Genomic DNA, 14504 nt, shown 5'->3' on the forward strand with positions numbered 1-14504 from the left:
ATTTTACCGAATCTTACACAAACAACAGCAAATTTCAGTTTTCAGAATGAGCACGGCAAATTTCTTGCTCTGATTTTAAAATATTTTCTTAAAATTTGCTTCTGTAAGTGAGAGTCTCCGATTTAAGAGGCAGCACAGTATTTGCATCCCAAGTCTGCACCTGGACTTCAGGTGATAGGAAAAAAAAACTAAGTTGCACCTGGAAGTTTTACCACAAGAGATGATGCACGCAAGGTATAAAGGGGTGAGACAGTGCTCCAGTCTACACCTAGCTCCTAGTCTTGAGTTAACAGGTGAAGCGTCGTGGACTATGCACCTCTTGTCTTGTTGCCAAAAAGAAAACTCTGATGACGCACCACCCATAAACTGCACGGGATGAAATGAGAAATTGCTGCACGGGATCTACGCCAGACTGAGAAGTGGATTTTGGGAGACTCTCTCCTTGTGCTAACAACATAAAGGGTGGAGGAGCCGATGCACTGCCACCGCGGTGGGGCGCTGAGCTCACCCTGCGTGATGCTGACGGCCTGCGTGAAGTACTCGGGCGAGAGGGCCTCCACCTCCTCAGTGGCCACCGACGGCTGCATCTCCGCCACTTTCTTGGAGTCCTCCTCCTTTTTTCTGGGCAGGTGAGCAGGAGGAGGAGCGAAAGAAGAAGAAGAAGAAGCACATTTACAAGGTTAATTCCCCTTTCAGGAGAGGAATTCAGGTCACTCCTCGAGGGTGAGATGACATTGATACAACACAATCCTCCTCTTCAGGCCATACAATCATGGACAAACTTCAATGAGCACTCCGTTGGAAGCAGTCCCCTCATTCCATCGTTCAGCTACCTAGCGTCACTAAATAAGCTACGCTTAAGAGTACCGCCACTTCGAGCACCCAAAGGCGTCTGGGGGCCATTTCGTTTCTGGCTTGCAGTGTTTCTATCTCTACCAACGAAACCTCCGCTGGTTGTGACGGGCAGAGGGCCGGCCACTCTAGCGTCTGCACACACACACACACACACACACACACACACACACACACACGCACACACACACAGAGAGAGAGAGAGAGAGAGAGAGAGAGAGAGAGAGAGAGAGAGAGAGAGAGAGAGAGAGAGAGAGAGAGAGAGAGAGAGAGAGAGAGAGAGACGAAATGGCTGCGCCCATATGTAAACAAACATCACGTGCTGCAGACCGACCACTGAAAATCCTGGCGACACATAACAATGAGAGAAAAGAGTGCCGATACTCTAAAAGACTTTATTCAGTGACACTACAGCTATCCATCCACCTGGCACATACGGAGCTTGGGGCACCTGTTTGCACTTCACCAAGAAGCTCACGCAATTGTATCATTTTATTCCTAATCATATTTTCAAAGCATCCTGTTTCGTGGATTCATACTTAAAACGCTCCACAGTATGAAAAAGAGCTGCTAATTAAAGGAGCAAAAAGCTACTTCACAAGACAGTGTGAACAAAAAAAAAGAAAACAAACTCAACGTCCTTGCTGGTAGCTAGCACTGGCAGAACTTTTACAAATCCAAGTTAAAATCACAGCACCATTAAAGATGGTTTTCAAAAACACACCATTGCAGCAAGCAAAACCTCACTTTCTCTACATTGAGCACTATCAGAAGCTTTTAAATGCACATCTGACTGCCCAATGCCATTGCTTTGTGAGAACTCGGCCTATTTCACAGCACATCATATGAAAACATGGGAGATAAGCTCTTCAGACATGGACTCTCAGCAAGTCACTACTTTGTGCAAGATACTACTGGTACAATTAAAACATAAATTACATAGATTATTATCCTTGAAGCAATTTTTTTGTTTTTAGTGCCACAGCCAATCCTACACATTCACAGATTTGACTAAAAGAAATTCAAAGTCACATTGAAATGAAAAATTCTACGGGACAAAAGTCTGCTTCCGTGCTTTGACGACAAAAGTCTGGAGATACTTACTACCAAAACCTTTCACTGCTACATTGTATTTCCGTCTCTTTATTCGTTTCCTTCCTTTGTCCTTTGGCACAGATTACTTCTGCCAGCTTCTCCTTCTACTCATAAGGTGTCCCGTTGAGCTAGTGTGCGGGAAGCACTATTCTGATAACCTTTACATTTTCAATTCCATAGGTCTATGAATTTTGTGAAGTGGCCACATTAGCTCCAGAAAGCTCCCGATTCCTCGCCAATCCTAACTAAGTGGGTACGTGTCATGAAGAAAGGAACAACAGCAATGACAACTTTAGTTGTACCTCTAGTAATGTACAGAGATAGTACAGTACTACTGCATTAAGCTGCTACTGTGGATACCCGTTTTGAATCCAATCAGATCACACGTTTTTTTATCTTTTTACTGTTCCCAGGAGCGACCATTTTCTTGAAGGGACAACAATGACGATGGATCTTCACACAATTGGGCCATCCAGGCCTTGCCTTGAAACATGAATGTGAAAGTGTCGGGGATCAACCAAATAGGAGTCAAACCCTCACCCTCGGTACTGGTGATGTTGCTTGCCAAACCACCTTTTAAAAGGTTGCTGAAAGACTCACCCCACATTCATGAGGCCTGCAAACTTCTTGGCCACCACAGCTGACACCCCGTAACGGTCCTTCAGAGAAAGAACAACGTGAAGAATAAACAAAGGCTCCAGAAACCACGGAGCTTCATACTAATATAATATACTAGAGGGAAACCTGGTGCTACAATCGTGGGCCGTCATGGAAGCCACCATTGCAACTAGCAACGTTCCTCGCCTACTTGACTTGGCTAGTCACAAGGCTTCTTTTTTGTCTCGGAGCCAAAGTCAACAAAAAGTGGTAACATCTTTTTTCTTGTTCATCTTACATGAAGCTTCTAAGCAATCCCTAACCGATAAACCTTTTTGAAGCTTCAACCTTATAATAACAAAACACATTTGATTATTCTTCCACAATAGTACTGTTGCCTTTTCGCAGCCAGAGGCAATTTTCCAGCCTGTTCATGAGCCATGCCAAGGACAAGTGGAACGTGCCTCGCTGGTACATGACGGAATGCTCACTGAAGCACAGCCTGCCTATACAGGGGCGCCAGATTTCCCACTAGTATATATCAGTATGAAACTTTGTGCCAGAAACAAGCGTTGTCAATTTAATTGCCGTCGATTACATAGCCTCACCACGCCTATAGCCAGAATGAACAGGAGGTACATCATAGCTCCACGCTTATTAAAATGAGAACAGTCACACTTGGGGAAGCATTCGTGCTGCTTCCTGATAAAAAAGCATGAGTACATAATGAAAAAAAAAAAAGGAGACGGGGAGGGGGGGACTGTTTCTGCGAGTTTCAGACAAATACGGCTCTGTCTCAGTGCTGACCACCCCTTACTCTCCTCTCTCAACCAATGGTACTTCTAATTCATTCCCAAGATGCCTCATGTGTGTGAACAGCAGAGGGGTAAGGAAGGCAGCTTGCAGAGTACTGATTTCCCAGCTAGCGGGACAAGTCCCCAGTAAGAGAATCCTTCCATGGCAGCGCCGGCAGCAAGCTTTTGCTTGTGCCACCTTAATAAGAGCCACATGAATGAATCCAATGCAACATCCACCGCATTAACTGGAGCAGCGAATCTAAGACACTCCACACATGGAGTCCATATTCACTTAAACCGTGCTGAAAAGAGAACTGGTAAACCAAACCAAAACAACGTCCCTTTCAAGTGCTAGCCTTTCCGAAATAGAGCCCGCAAAGTGATGGCAGTGCCCATAAGACTTGAGTGCTCACCGCAAAGTGGAGGTACCCCGAGCGCTGGGAGGACTTCCTGCGCTCCCTCTCCATCTTGTCCCTCTGGGCCACCAGCCGGTAGTGCTCAAACAGGTGGCCCACCTGCGACAGCACCACCACCCGACAGGGTTTGCTTGGTCACTATTGCGGCATGAATTAGGTGCATCGACAAAGGTGCTGGCATCACCGATGCACCTTCGGGAATGAGACCATCATTCATGAAAGCTCGATTGATTTTCTTGGCCCCCTACCCACAGAAAAAGAACAAATGCAGAACAACATATCACATAAAAATATACAGTAAGCCTTTCTCCAGCACCTGATATTATCTTATACAGCCATAACACAACATAATACCTTCTGCTGCAAATCCATCAGCACTTGTGCAACTTTTAAATTCCTGGCTTCACGAGCAAATGATTTAATTAGTAACTAATGCACAAACATTAAACAAACAACTTTTATACTCTTTTCGTCTAGAAATAAACCACAATATCATGGGATCAAGTTTAATTCCATCAGCTCACAAATTTCCAGCGTAAACTCTTGCATATATCTTGGCATACACTTTCATGGTCAAATTAGCTGGACCGGCCATGTAAACAGTCTTAGGGCAAAAATACGTGGTCAACTGATCCAATTTAGCATTCTGCTGCAAATAGAAGGACAACTGTATTATGCACCCACAAATCCTCACAATTTTTAAAATGTTTTTTGGTATGGTGCATAAGCATAACACGCTCAGTTAAGACAAGTACTTTGTTCGACAGAAGAAAGCCTGAATGTCATAGGTGAGAGCTCAATGAAATATACGAACCTAGTTTCATCTCATCCCATTTTCCCGACTATAGTAAGCGTAGCTTAGCTACATTCATTTGTAATAAGATTAACCGATTAACCACGTACTAGCTCTTTACTACTAGTATAACTACACCCGCAGTCATAATACCAAATGATAGTACAACTTCCATGTAACTTCACTTACTTTTAGGTAAATCTCGATCAAATTATAAAAATAACCCAAATCATCAAGCAGTAACATTGTTTTAATGTGCACTTATGTTTAGTTCAAAGTGCTCCCAAAAGTCCATTTAAAAGAAGCGTAAATTTCTTGAACTCTCAAACAGTCGAACATAACTGCGTGCATAAATTTACTACCACAATGGTTGCAAACTGTTCTATTTTATTTGCATAGCAAAATCAATGCGTTATTCTTGTTCGTAGTAATGCACCCTCTTTGCACATCACTTTGCATATTTTTCTTTTTGTTCCTCTGTGCCTACATTTTCTTAACCCCTTAAGGGCTCATTAAACGAAAGAATTACGTTCTGAAATGGCCAATTTTTTTAATGACGTGATATGCTTCAGTAACGTGTTCAAAACAAAAAGATATTATTTTAAATATTTTACGGCATATAATAAAGTTTTACTAGTCATTCTCCACTCCTTATATAATACGCTATACCTGGGGCATATCAAATGTATTCACAAATAAATTTCTGCACCTGCACGAAAATAACTTCTTAAAATCAAAATCCCCCATTTTATCGTAAACGGGGGAAAAAAAAAAGAACTTTGCATACAGAGACTTGAACCACTTTTACATTTACGTTCAATTACATGTGACCACTATGACACACCACGATGGCACGTAGCAGAAAGAGTATCTCAAGAAAGCGCCTTTTCACTAAGAAAGGTTTTCAGCGATAGCACAACCATTTGCTTAGACCTCCTGCGTCTTTTCTTCCGCAGTTTTTCAGTGACTGATTTTACGACGCATGTGATGTCATTAAATACTCAAGCTTTTTCAGTGTAACTGTCAGCAGCTTCCACCAGGTCAGCGATGGCCTTTTCTAGTTTCTTTTTCTCGTGTCTACTGCTCTCAATTTCCTCTCCAAGAAGGCTTCTCTTCAAATTCCTCAATTCTCGAGCTTCGTGCTTCTTCAGTTCCTTCAATTGCACATGGTATCAATTCCACGAAGCTAAAACTGATGTCCACAGGGCCTTTGTAGCTGCAACCTTAAGGATGCCACCCTCCTTTTTTTATAACATCATAGGCAACACTCGGTGACACACGAGACTTCATGTTTTCAACAGGGATTTGCCAGTAAAGTATTAAATGTCATTTCAAATGCTATATCCTCCTCCTGTACAACTCTGATTTTGAAAGAATTGAACTAAACTACTCCATAAAACAATGTCAAAATGTCAAAAAGTAGCCTGTCCATGGCTTCAAACAAGGAGAATTTCGATGACACCCCAGACATTTGAGCATGAAGTACAGCACTTTAAAAGATTGCAAAAAATATGTTCACATTATTGGAATGCCTCTCCAACAATCAAAGGCAATGTTTTTCTTCTTGGAGCAGCTTGGTGTCCTCGGAAAGCACTGAATCTCGATGTTTCAACTGGTTAGCTCCAATGATTGCCTCCAAAACTTTCCTATGAAACACTCACTAGGCTTTGATCACATCTAGACTCAGGTATCTAGAAAAAAGGGAGCAGTGACAACAGAGTGCCTCAATGGGCTCTGATACAAGATCTCTTTGCTGCAATAATCAGAAACTGCTAGCACTCCATTTTAAATGTGAATACATCCTGTACACTTAACTAGGCAACCTTCCCAACTTGCATTTAGTAGAGTAATGTCTACTTTTTCAAGTAAAGCATGGTTCTTTGAATCATCAATGGCGATCTTCAGGAGGCTCCCAATTATAGCAGACGCAGACAGCACAGAGCACTTGGGAAACCTTGTTATTCCTTTCCTGCAGAGCTCAACAAAGCCACAAGCGAAGAGAACGCAAGCACGATTGAATTGGCTCGGGTTTATATGTCAGCTGTAGAATGTGGCCAGACGCTCAGTAAAGTTAGCTACATTTAACCAAGCATAGACACTCAAGGATTTTCCAGGACCTTTAAAAATTCATGGGTTGTCAAGGCCTTAAAAATGGCATTTCAGAAATCAAGTGTTTTTTCTAGGTTTTCAAGGCCCACTACAAACCATGCTAAAGTTTCTATCAATCAAGACTGCTTCATTCACTGTTCCTGCTTTGGCAAGAAGTTGGTCAAAGGGTTCACATACCCGTGACTTTCCACACAGAGTCGAGAAGAAGCCTTACCCTCTTGTTCCAGGGGTTCTCCAACTCTTGCCAGCCTCCCGTTGCTGCACAAAGCGTAAGAGAGATGAACTGGTTGAGTCCCTAACAGATAACTGGTAGGAAAAGCAATAACTACGAAGAAGTACCAGGCATTCGGACAAATTTCAGGCACCAGCGAAAGTTGAGCGCACACGACTGGACAGAACTTTCTCAAAGTAGTTCTCAAAAACTTTCCTTGAGAACTAAAATGTGAAAGTAAACAAAAGAAACATCAAAACGGGACTTAGCTAAACGCTGTGTAGTTGTGATAAAACACAAAGGTTGGCAACAAATGAGAGAAAAAGTTGGCACTAGCAAACTAGGCCGTGGGGCGTACTAATCAGGGCAGACTTTTGGGGGGGTTGGTGCCCTATGCCGCACGAGTGAAGCGCAAAAACTTGGACAAGAGACGAAGGAGGAAGACGCGGACAAGCTTTTGCCAATCCACATGCTTCGGCTATGTAAATCCTCTGTGCAAGTTTTGCTACATTGAGCCGCATGTGCAGCCTCTCTCAGCCCCAGCCTTCACCTTTCCAAGCTGCGCAGTGATTATACGTTGATCGTCGCGGGCATATTAGTCCGCAATGTACAGAACTGAAGCCAGTCATCTCACAAAGGACACCAAAAGAAAAAAGACAGCATGACTGACAATGGGACCGCTCATTAAACACCGTCTGGGGATAATAAAGAATGGATTTCGCTCCCACAAGACAGCAGCCACAGGCAAGATGTCTCCATCCCCCAGCCAATGATGATTGGTGATGAGAAGAATCAACCGCCCACCAGTGCTAAAGTCTGGCCTCTTGTATCCCCTAAATCTGTATACACCTGTGTGTATCTAGATTGCTGATTACAACGTCGTGTTTCGCACGGCAACATTTTAGTTTTTTTTTACCATTTTGTGTTTTTGTAATGTAATATATGTACTGCGTATTAATCCTGCTCCAACCGTCCCCCCCCCCCCCCTTTTTTTTCCCCAACTCTTTCATCTCACCTGGTTCACTCACATCTGTAGTAGTAAGCCCTGTTATTAGTACGGTGTTTCATTAAAGCTTTTTATCTTTCTCTCCCACCAATTTACGACTGCTCCTATCCTATTTCGTCCAAATCCCCCCATCTTCCCCACGAGTAATCTGCCTTTCCTTACTTCTAGTCTCGCCTCTGATCAGAAACTTAAAAAAAAAAAGGTGGGAGGGTGTATAATGTACACAGTGCCTTCCTTGGCTACCGCTTGATGACGCTACCGATCTACTCCAGTGGCGACTACGGAATGCGAGCAGGTGAGCAGAAGCCGCGCACCGCCGCGTCAGGGAGAAGAAAGTGTGCTCCCCGATTGGTCACGCGAACGAGTTTGTAAGAGCAATGAGTGAATTAGACGTGTTCTGTTGAAGCCAATGTCTCAAGGTCAATAACAATACACGTGTACCAATTGAACAGTGCATGGACAAACTGCAGGCAATAAGAATTTGTGAAAAGTGTAGCATCAATGAAGAGCAGACGACATAAAGGCGATGCTTGCACGTTTTACAGAAAGTGTATATGCCCTGTGATGAGTGGAGGAAACAATTGTGCATAAAAGCAGCAGGAATCGCCACTTTGAAAAAGCTCAGAGAAGGGGTGGGCATAACTGCATGAGAGAGAGAGAGAGGGAGGGAGGGAGACTGACCGAGGGGCTGGTCGGGCAGTCCGACGTCCTTGGTGGTCCACCGGCAGAGTCCGCAGGCCATGTAGTAGACCTTCTTGGCCACTGCCTTGCTGGGGTCGTCGGTCGCCTGCACCTGGATGGTGGTGGCCCGCACCGACAGCGTGTGCCCACACCCGGGGCACTCAAAGCACGTCGAGCACCTGAGTGAGGGAGAGGAGGGAAGGGAGGCTGCCTACAGCCATTCTCGGGACTGTGCAGCCAGTCGGTGCGTTTTCCTGCCCTGAAGCAGTGAAATTAAAAGAGACTGACAGGGCATTGCAACACAAACGTAAACACAGCTAGCGTATCCTTCAACCTTCTTGGCATCTCTGCCCTGTCACCGGCCTGTGCTCGCACCACACGCACTTGGTGAAGGTAGCCGCCGTTCGAGTGCGGCAGACAGTGAGGCATCGACGTGTACTATGTGTGTACATGCGTTCTTCTGGCCTTCATACATAGCGCTTTTAAACTGTCCCGTGTCTACATATTCCCCCAATTTCTGTCCTCTAGTCTCCTGCACCCGCATGAAGCCATCTTGAAGTGAACCCCTGGCAGTTCCCATCGTTCTTCAGGAACATCTGTGCACACAGCTCTGCCGCCCTTTTAGTTATCCACAGAAAAGCGGGAATTCTTTTGCACACATGAGCAAGGTCACGCATTCAGTTTTCAATCCAGTAAACACAACAGCGGTCACTCACACAGCAGCCACTCTTTCTTGCTCAATGAAGACACAACACTGAGGAAGGCAACAGCTAGCACCACCAAACATCCACCTTAAAATGTGGTGGGAAGCCCACCACGACGATGAACAAGGTGCATTTGTTATCTGAATTTCGCCTCCAGTTCACACTTCTACCACAGAACATGATGCACTGTAGGCTAGAAGCAAATATTTTCTAATGCATGCGTACACCGCGACAGCTTGTCACAAGCATGATCCATTGCACACAGCTGCGGGATAAGTGAGCTCCCATCTTTACCAATTTCTTCACAAGAATGCCACGGCGGCCTAGCAAAAAGTGGTGCTTCCCACTGCCTTCTACAGTAATACGATAAAAAACCTCATTTCAAGAGTCTCTTGTAACCAAGGTCTCCTATATGTGAAGTTGCTAACATGGCGATCATTGGAAAACCAACCAAAGCGCTTTCACTCGTATGTCTCTTATAACCAAGTGTCTCTTGTAAAGAGGTTTTACTGCAACTGTAATGAACAGCGGGATCCCACTCACTTGTTCTTCTTGCCTCGCGCCTCAGGTGACGGCATGTATTCGAGGCAGCTTGAGCAGTAGTTTGAGTCCACCTGCATGAGCAAGACAAGTGCCGTCGGATTCCTCGCAATAAGCTCTTTACAGTGCACTCGTCAATCGAGTGCACTCAAAGGCTTCGTCTGATGTGCACCAAAAATGCTTGGGAATCCCCGCTGGCCAGGCAATGCAAACTCCAGCTGGGGTTCACAATCCCCAGAAAGGTTGGACTGCGCTGTCTGCAAACTTAAGTTTTTTTGTTTTTACGCTGAACTGCTGGTACATGACTTTGTTATGGCTTATGCTCAGCCTCATCACACCCTCCTCTACAAAGTTCGCTTTTTGTCGTTCTGTAGGTCAGGGGTTCTCAAGCATGTTGGTCCCAGGGAACCCTGCGAAGTTCCGTTAAGTGCCAAGGAACCCCCCTCCCGCCATTTTTCATTCCGTTCATGCTACATTAACGTGCAATAAATTCAAAAGCAAGCAAGGGTATCATTTTTCTTCCCCCGTCGACTTTACGCAAATGCGTACGCTAGCGGCACCTATCTCCAAACAGGAGAAATGCGCATGGGGGTAATATAAGGCCGAGATTCAAGTGCAATAGTTTAACCACGTGGCCCGTTTTCGGAGTCTGGCTGGCTACAAGCTGCTGGCGAGATTTATTGCGCAACTCGTGCGTTTCTGTTATGCGCCGAGATGTGCTTACTGACACTCGGGCGTGAGTAATGGAGGTTCCTTAGATCGATCGCACCTCAAGTTCACCATATAAGACTTTGCGACTGCGGAACCAGGGAAAATTTACCAGTGGCTCGCGGAACCCTGAGGAGAGGCCTGCGGAATCCCAAGGTTCCGCGGAACCCACTTTGAGAAACCATGCTGTAGGTGATTACAACGGAGCATTTTTTATGTAGAGTTTTATGATTAGATGGCACGGAACTATGGTAACTATTATAGACCTACATAGATAGAGCTACCCGAACAAAAATGAACAAGGGCACAATTACTCAGACGCAGCACTGCAGATGAAATTCCTTTTCTGAACCCTATTTTATTCACTCAAAGATTAGAGTTCATAGGCAAGACTCTACCTGCGAATATTTTTTTCTCTTGGGACAGCCTACCCATATACATAATTGAGAAACACAACATCAAAGAAACTTCAGAGTACACCAAAGAGTTACCGCCTTTTTTTCCCCTTCAAGAAACAAGGGCTGTATTCGCCTTAAAAATTTATGCTGGTATGGCCGATCGCCACAAAACCTCAGCAAGCTCATCCAAATTTTCATCAGTTGTACAAAATGCAAGTTCGATTCATTTAAAAGATTGCATTATGACAATAATGATGATTCCAATGCTAATGCATACTTCAAACAACTAAGCGAGATATTAAGGAAAACAGGTGAGGCTGTGGTGACTTGAAAGCCGCTTTCTCGGCAAGTCATTGTGATGTCACGAGGACTTGTTTTTTATGCAGCTGTTGGCTGCCTAAGAAAGCCACTGCAATAAACCTGACTGTGGGATTGTAATGGTTTCTCTAGTTCTGTGTGTATTACCTGAATGTTAACGTCCCGTTAACACGTTGACATCCCTGCTGATGTCCTGTAGTGCACGATTTGAAAATTTTCAATATTTCGTTCACTGCGAGAGATTACCAATAATTTTAAATGCTGTCCTACATTATTAATACGGAACTTCACGGCAAGATCGCGACGGCAGCATAACAAGTGAGTGATAAATGTTTTCACAGCAAGGCGGATTCTGAACGCCATTCGAAGTCTGTCATCGATGCGCCGGATGACGTTTGTTTCGAACGCGCTTGGAACACCAGTGAAGCACAGCTATAAGGTATATGTATAAAGCTTGTTTTTGTTTTTTGTTTTTTTAATAAAGCAAAGTTGTATTTTATTTTTACAACATCAAGAAAGGTGAAAAGGGGGAGGAGAGCGAGATCCTTTCAGAAACTGAACAGATGTCCCCAGCATTCAAGTACGTGAAAGCTGGAAATTGTATACAGCAAGCCTTTTCACAAAATATAATCACGCAAACATAAAGCTCAAACTTCATGAGCCCATACAAGCACTGACAAGCTTTCGCCCCGCCTCGTTCCATAAGCAAGCAACGTCAACCGAGCGAATGCCACTCCCTGCTCAATCACCGAGCATCATTCAACTATAGAATGCCGCCTAGTTATTCATTCAGTCATTAGACTGTGTGAAAAAGCAACGAGTGTAGGCAGAAAAGAAAACGAGCTGTTCAACCCACGCCCTGGTAAACCGCTCGAAGTTTCACACCGCAAGAGACGCTTGTGCCACTGCTTAGTGTCGAATAAGACGTGCATGCAGACTTTACGAACCTCGTGGGAAACACAGTCTCCGCATCTCAGCTTGGAACAATGCCGGCAAAAATATATCCTAGTAATTGGACGTCTTGAACCGCAACTGCACAAATAGAGCACACGTTCATTCGTGAAGATGTCAGCCATTTTGCATCCAAGCTGCGGCTAGACATGGCTAGGCCGCAAGCTGTGGCTGTGGCTGGGACGGTAACAGTACGAAACCAAAACTGGATACTAAACCCCAATATTTTCACAATGTTATCTAGTTAAACACGGATATATCGAACGGATATATCGAATTATTGTCTATATCGAACAGTGCGAGCATCCCCTTGAAAATCCCATGCAAAAGTATAGGGCTGCTGTGCGCGTGTATCGAACTCCTGATCACGGGGAAATTCGATATATCGAATCCCGCGCCGAAGGTGCCCCTGAAAGTTTGCTTCCTCTGATGGGGTGGAGTTGATAATAATGTTGACTCATCGCAGGAGCTGCCTGGCTTGGTGGGAGAGAGGCGGCGTCCGCGGCATTATGTCGCTTCGATGGCCTTCAACAGCTGTTTTCATGCTAGCACGAGGGGCAGCTCCATGATAGCTAGAAAGCGGATAGTGGTTGGGGTGAAAGGACATAAACGAGCAAAAGAAATTGACCGGAGGCACTCTTGTTCTGTGATTGAGCTGTTTGGTGGCTCGTGCAGGGGGGCCGATGCGGCGTTGTATGTTTGTTTTGTCCAAGGCATTCATTTCGGAGCAACGAAGGCGGGAATTTGTCAGGTGCAGGCTGCTGAAAAGATGGTTAAAAAGGCGTTCGGAATTCCTTGCAGTAGTTTTGAGGGCGATGCACGCATCAGTTAACGTTGACGTAAAGGCGAATGCAGCACAACCCGCCCCGGCTATTCCGGAGCGTGTCGGGTGCAAAGCGACTTCATTGCACGCCTCCAGATGGGGGAGGTGTTCGGTTCGTTTACTGAAGATAACGGCACTCAGTGCCTGGCAACGTTTCCAACCTCCTACTGCAGACAAAGTTCCGTCAGCATTATTCGCCTCTGTTGTGGCCCAGTGTACAGCGTTGATTTTCTCATTTGTGTGTGTTCGTAATCTTGAAGACAATTTGGCAAACTTTACGACGCAGAAGAAAAAACAAGCGAAGCTCAAAGACATTTCAATGATAAATAAAGTGCGGTGGTCATTATGGTGCAGTTCGGATTTTCCGTGCTTTGAGGGACAAAACGGTAAACTACCGTTTTCCACAACTTCAGAAAACTCTCAGTGATGTGCGGAGTTGTCAGATAATCTTCAGATAGGCGTATTTTATATATCGAATTATCAATATATCGAATTCTTTCGCGATCCCCTTGGAGTTCGATATATCCGTGTTTGACTGTATAATATACTGCTATTTTTTTTATTTCAATGTATAAAAATATGCTGAATCGTAATATTGTTTTTTAAATTATTTGAAACAGCTAGCTCTCATCGTCATACGTGGCAATCATAGAGAAAGTATTTCTCTATCGCAATTAAGCTATAATCTAAAATCTAAAACTGCTTTGTTAAACTGGGAACGTGATCACCACGCTGGCAGAGACACTTGCTAGGCAACACGTGACTTTGCACTTGAAGTACTGGTGTGAAACTTAAGGTGTATTCAAACATTGTAAGTCTCTCTCTCGCCACACGGCGCACGCTGATTGGGCGCCGGAGAAGTGCCGGTGGGAGGGGCAACCACGCACTTGCTGAGGCGGTGGCGCCCTCTCTTCCGTTGTACTGGATTTAAGCGATTTGCATGCCCCATACTCCCCAGTTTGGAAAAGTGGCAGGGGTAAACGCGAGCGCAGTGCAGTGCCCGCGCCTCACCCTGGGGGCTCGTCCTCGGTGATCAACGAAGGCCCGGCACCAGTTAAGTATGCCTTTTCTTGCTTCGAGCGACCACCCGAGCCAATCAGGCGTATCGTCGAAAGCCGGTGGGTATTTGAGTGTAACACAAATTATAACATGTTGGAGAAGTTTGCTGTCCAGGGGAGTCAGCTGAGCTAGAACGGGTTTAGTACCCATTTGTGCAAGATGAGGCAAACTTTCTTGCAGAGAATATCAATGATGTCGGGGACTGTGGGAAGAACACAGAGTTGGGGAAGTCATGTGGTGCTAGTGGTGATCAGGAGATCCAAGAAAACCTTGGTCACTTTATGAATAAAAGCGTAAAGCACTTGCCATCCAAAGAACGATGCGAGGACGACGTACAGGGCTTGATGGACAATGCAAGAGATTATCAATCTATCACGAAGTTGGAAGAGGGCCTGTTGTTTGAGGGCCCTAGCTAGAGCATGCAGTGACACGGCAAAGGAAGAATG

General features: G+C 44.9%; 1 protein-coding gene and 1 pseudogene across 1 annotated transcript in view; both read right to left on the bottom strand.

The window, feature by feature from the left end:
- Dctn4-p62 (dynactin subunit 4) overlaps positions 1 to 12329 on the bottom strand; it is a 41601-nt gene extending 29272 nt beyond the window's left edge. Inside the window, exons 1-7 of the mRNA XM_077704898.1 lie at positions 12173 to 12329; positions 9805 to 9875; positions 8558 to 8736; positions 6874 to 6917; positions 3755 to 3856; positions 2548 to 2606; positions 509 to 621 (exon numbers count right to left, since the gene is read on the bottom strand). Of these exons, the coding sequence (XP_077561024.1) occupies positions 509 to 621; positions 2548 to 2606; positions 3755 to 3856; positions 6874 to 6917; positions 8558 to 8736; positions 9805 to 9875; positions 12173 to 12301 (697 nt within the window). The 5' untranslated portion in view covers positions 12302 to 12329. The remainder of the gene's footprint in view (positions 1 to 508; positions 622 to 2547; positions 2607 to 3754; positions 3857 to 6873; positions 6918 to 8557; positions 8737 to 9804; positions 9876 to 12172) is intronic.
- A 1601-nt stretch (positions 12330 to 13930) lies between these two features.
- LOC144176080 (U1 spliceosomal RNA) lies at positions 13931 to 14061 on the bottom strand (annotated as a pseudogene).
- Positions 14062 to 14504: the final 443 nt, after the last annotated feature.

This window comes from Haemaphysalis longicornis, unplaced genomic scaffold (genome assembly GCF_048455015.1).
Source record: "Haemaphysalis longicornis isolate Haplotype H1 unplaced genomic scaffold, Haemaphysalis longicornis Haplotype H1 scaffold_3, whole genome shotgun sequence".
Taxonomy (NCBI): domain Eukaryota; kingdom Metazoa; phylum Arthropoda; class Arachnida; order Ixodida; family Ixodidae; genus Haemaphysalis; species Haemaphysalis longicornis.